General features: G+C 35.5%; 1 protein-coding gene across 1 annotated transcript in view; it reads left to right on the top strand.

The window, feature by feature from the left end:
- The window catches only part of cyp27a2 (cytochrome P450 family 27 subfamily A member 2), a 14,735-nt gene extending 10,047 nt beyond the window's left edge, over nt 1-4,688 (top strand). The window contains exons 5-9 of the mRNA XM_026257871.1: nt 1-119; nt 603-769; nt 1,648-1,729; nt 1,847-2,053; nt 2,880-4,688. The exon at nt 1-119 is cut by the window's left edge and continues 45 nt beyond it. Coding sequence (XP_026113656.1) covers nt 1-119; nt 603-769; nt 1,648-1,729; nt 1,847-2,053; nt 2,880-2,996 — 692 coding nt within the window. The 3' untranslated portion in view covers nt 2,997-4,688. The remainder of the gene's footprint in view (nt 120-602; nt 770-1,647; nt 1,730-1,846; nt 2,054-2,879) is intronic.
- The last annotated feature ends 404 nt before the right edge of the window (nt 4,689-5,092 follow it).

The following is a 5,092-nucleotide window of genomic DNA, read 5'->3' as shown; positions in this document are numbered from 1 at the left end:
TTGAGCGTGGGGAGGAGGTGGAGGGCATGTATCTCACCTACTTGCTATCCAGCAATAAACTCAGTTTAGGAGAGATGTACATCAGCCTGACTGAACTTTTGCTGGGAGGGGTGGATACGGTAAGAATGTGTGTTTACTTTCATCTGGAACCAGTTGAAGAGGAAACAGATTAAGCAATGTGATTTGTTGTCTGTTAGACTCAGAAATTAATCATCTTCCAAAAAACAATATCCTCCACCACTGATTCAGTTGTTGTGACAACTGTGTGTTTTCTGAATGAACCTGCAGAAAACAAGAGAGAAGGTTAAGTTCCTGTGAAAGGGCGGAAAACGAGAGAAACATAGAGGCCAAATTTGAAACAATAAAAAAAAACTATTATTAATGATACCAGAAAGTTAATATTACTGCATCCCAAACTGTTACTTTTCTTGTGAAAAAAGTAGTACACTATAACATACTTTTAAAGAGAGTAATTATTACAGAAATAAGAGAATAATAAACTTGTGCCAACTGAATGTAGCCAATAAGGTGTCTGTATGATGACATCAGCTGAGATCTATAAATGCATTATTTGATAAACCTATTTTCTTTGTTCTTGAAAGACATCTAACACATTATCATGGACCTTGTACCACCTTGCACGAGATGCAGAAGTACAGAACCGCCTCTATAATGAGATCGCATCTGTGTGTCCGAATAAAGAGATGCCGACCGCAGAACACCTGACAAGGATGCCCTACATGAAGGCTGTCATCAAAGAAACGCTCAGGTGAGAGCAATCCGTCCTAGTCCACCCCCAAACACTGAGTGCAGGGAAAACAGTGCTATTCTATCTTAAAAAGGGGTGAAAGAGGTCACATTATGCAGGAGTGGCCAGACCTCACTCATTTTATACTGTGACAAAACAACCTTTGCTCTGTACTTATTTAAACAAACCACTCACATCATCAGTAATGTCCTTTACAGTGATTTAAACATGCAGATTTCTTTTGGAGAAACAATGAATTTGCAGTGAACTTCTGTTTTAGATTTGTTTTAGTTTGTAGTTGAAATTACAAGTTTAGTATTGTAACAGTCTTAGGCCCAGTTTCACAGACAGGGCTTAGCTTAAGCCAGGACTAGGCCATAGTTCAAATAGGATTTTTAAAGTAATTTTTATAAACATGCCTTAGAAAAAACATCTCGAGACAAAACAAGGGTGCTGACATATTTCAAGATCAATCACTGCAAGTTTCTTTCACATGAAACAGCTCAGACTTAAATTTAAGTCTGGGACTAGGCCTAAGCCTTTTTTAATAAATGTCTTATGAAACAAAGTCCCATTTCCGACACAGAAGATAAACAGAAAACCTTATCGGCTGATTAAAATGTGCCACTAAAACTGTTCATGTTTCTTGTTAAAAATAAAAGATGCTTGGTTATGATCTAATGACTCTTTAAAAAAGATGCTGTCAAATACTTTAGGATACAGTACAATTTGTGACAGATTACAACTAGTTTTAACACAAATGTAAAAATGCGATTTATAAAAATGATTCACTGCATTGTGTGAAAGTGTAGTGCAAAGTGTAGTACTTTGGTTCCTTTGACAGCACCTTAGATAGAATAAAAAGTATTTTATCACAATACTCTGCTCGTTATTCATAGGCTTTATCCTGTTGTCTCTGGTAATGGACGCCTGACTGTGGATTCGGAAGTAATTGTGGATAATTATTGGTTCCCTAAAAAGGTAACCACACAGACACGCGCACAGCTCAAAGTCTTCTATTGAAACATCTAATACAGTAATTAAACCTGGCCTAACTCCAGCCTTCCCGTGTTTTCTTCTCTCTTTCTCTCTTCACAGACGCAGTTCCATCTCTGTCACTACGCTGTCAGTCACGACGAGAGTAATTTCCCTGAACCGGAGCGTTTTGTTCCAGAGCGCTGGTTGAGAGACAGCCCGTCTCGCTCTCAGCATCACCCCTACAGTTCTATCCCGTTTGGGGTTGGTGTTCGGGCCTGCGTGGGGAAGAGGGTCGCAGAGCTGGAGATGTACTTTGCCCTAAGTAGAGTAAGTATGACACTTTCACAATATCTGCAATAATAAACAAAAATAATAAATGTGCCACACCTAATAGCTGTAAAAATAAGACCACAAAAGCCTCTCCAAAAATAGCATCTCAGTAAAAGAAAATATACTAAAATGTGCAAATGACTTGACATAGACAGGGAAAACTGTCCGTTGCACGTAATGGAGCACGTTGATGAGAAAGGAAAAAATGACAATTCTTTCATCATTTTCTCACATGGTCCAAAAGAGTAGGCTATATGTAATCAGTTTTATCAAACTAAATATTTCTTGCTGAACCTACTTTTTGTAATGCCTGTTTGATGCTTTACACAACACCGACTTTAATCTAAAATTTCTACAAATTTGATGTGTGATTAATTCTATGAATTAATCATCACATCATGTAATTAATTATATAAAAAATTGTAATCGCTTACCAGCCCTAGTTCATATAAAACCTTCTTATGTACAATTTAAATGTTGGTATACAACTCCGTTTGAGTGTTGATTATTATATATATATATTAAAAAAATCATTTAAACCATTCATTTTATAGTAGCAACTGAAAGGGGTCCCCTGTATAATTTACAGCATTAAAAATGTTCTTTTGAGGATAATTTACATGTATTGTACCTGATAAAAAATACAAATGCATCTATATCAAATTGGCTCAAAATCAAACAAAAAGCTAAGAAATAGATTTAGCCATGTGCATCCAAAGTTCTTTATCTAATCTGAAGTTAATATTTAAACTTCAGTTTACCTCACTATCGTTATCTCTCTCATGCTCTCATTAATTTAACACTTTGCCCTTTTACTCCACAGCTGATGCAACATTATGAGGTCAAAACGGTGGAGGGAGCCCCATCGGTTCATCCCAAAACCAGAACCCTGCTCATTCCCTCCAAACCTATTGACCTGCAGTTTATCCCTCGGGCTTGATCCCAACCAGCTCCAATCAGTCTGTTAACCAAAATCAGTACTTTTAATTCAAATAATTTTGCCTTAAAGGTGAAGTATGAAGTAAGTTTTCAGCATAAACATACCATTATATGTTTGCATATATATAAGAAACATGCTAAATGAACAGACTTGTTTATCTGAAAAACAATGCTACAGTCTCTGTTTTAGTTTGTGAGTCGGTTTACCCAATTGTATTTCGGCACCCTGGGTTGCCAGTTGGCAGGAAACACAGCGCATTTCATTTCATTAATCGTCAAATGCGCTCTTCCTGTTGGTGTCTTCAATCTGGCAACCTGTGTGCGTCACGTCTGAGGAGAAGGTGCCCAGTGGAAAAAAAAAACTCAAATATTTTGAATTTGGACTGCAATACCTAGTTCAACCACTCGGTGTCAATCCTATATTACAGCATCTTTAAAGTGCAAACTTTGCCTTAAAGTTTTTTTTTAATGCTGACAGTGGTAATTAAACGTTAAAAGTGAAAAGTGAAAAAAAGAAGAAAAAAAAATCACAACTGAGCCCTAAATATTGTAAGATAAATGTACAGCTGGGGTGTTCAATTCACCTAGGTTGCATTATTAAAGAAGCATTTGCAAACAGTCAAACAATCCAACAGAGACGTGTACCGAGTCTCTTACAAAACCACTGTTGCTTTTTTTAACACTGTGAAGGGAAAGCAGGAAAGGGACAGAAGAAATAAAGACCTTCTGTTCATGTTGGGTTCAGTGACTCTACAGATAACATGACCTGCTGTTTGCTATGCCCATCACATTTCTTATCAAGCAGAAAGAAGGTTTTTAAAAATAAATACTTTGTTGTTTTTAATATATATTTCATTTTGATGTTATGGCATTTGTTCAAACTTTAATCAAAAGACATTCTTTGGAAATCCACTCTTCCGTTGACATTTGTTCTGAGCCAGGGTGAAAGCAACGGATTAAACTAGAAAGTTTACCTAGAAACAGAATGAACTAGAAATGATAGTTTATATCAATAAACCTGTTGCCAAACCACTCACATCTTGACTTGCATCTATGAAGAGCTTATTGCATTTCAGCTATTTCTAAGGCAGCAATTCACATTTTTTTTTTGCGTACTTTGATGTACTGATATAAACTGAATGACAATACACTTAGTTAATAAAATGAAAACAGAAAATATAAATTAAAATATAAAATTAAACTAATTTAAAATAATAACTATAATAGTGTTCTATCCATATACTAACGTAACAGTTGAGCTGTTTTGGTATCAGTAAAGAATCATTTCAGTGTTTCAGCTGCAGTTCAATAATATTACAACAAGGACATTTACTACAGCTAAATAGTTAAGTGCATGTGATTCTCTGTTGCTCAAGATTTTGTCAGACAAGTCCGCTTTTGAAGCTGCTTGGATGAGCTGATTGAGCAACAGAATCAGCCGTGTGATTCATGTCACGTAATATCTACCTGTACTACTTTCCAGTTTATGGGTGTAAACTTGTTCTAAATGAAATATTTCTAGTGAAGTACAGGACATTTTGCTCTGACTATTCAAGTTAAGGCACTTCATTAATTAGGCATATGTCTTTATTATTTACACTGTGACAAAATGAACAAGGGGGAAATAAAAAGCTATAAAGCCATTGCTCAATGAAGGACTGGGAGTTAGCATATATAAAGGTGTTGGAGGTATAAAAAAAAAAAAAAACTTATTTTATTATCAATAAGCACAATTAGCCTATTTTATCCAGTATATTCACACACATATAGCAAATAACAGCAAATGATGCATTTTTAAATAATAGCAATTTTTATAAAGCTTTTTCTGTCATTCCATACGCTTTTTAAATACTGAAATAAATGGCTTTTGTTCAAACTGTCTGACTCTTTAAATCCTATCAAAACCAATAAAGCCGTCTCAGATTTTATTTCCATTCTCTAGTTTTCAGGTATGTGAAGCGAGAAATCCTGCCCTCTTGTGGTGGGTAATGCCAAAGATAGAGAAGTCTGTATTTTGTTGTTTTTAGGAATTCATTTAAGCAAACGTGTTTTTAAACATCTGAAAACAGGAGAGTGTGAAGTGTTTGTTTTAGCCTT

The sequence above is a fragment of the Carassius auratus genome, chromosome 6, assembly GCF_003368295.1.
Source record: "Carassius auratus strain Wakin chromosome 6, ASM336829v1, whole genome shotgun sequence".
NCBI classification, from domain to species: Eukaryota; Metazoa; Chordata; class Actinopteri; order Cypriniformes; family Cyprinidae; genus Carassius; species Carassius auratus.
This window is presented reverse-complemented; position numbering and strand designations above follow the sequence as displayed.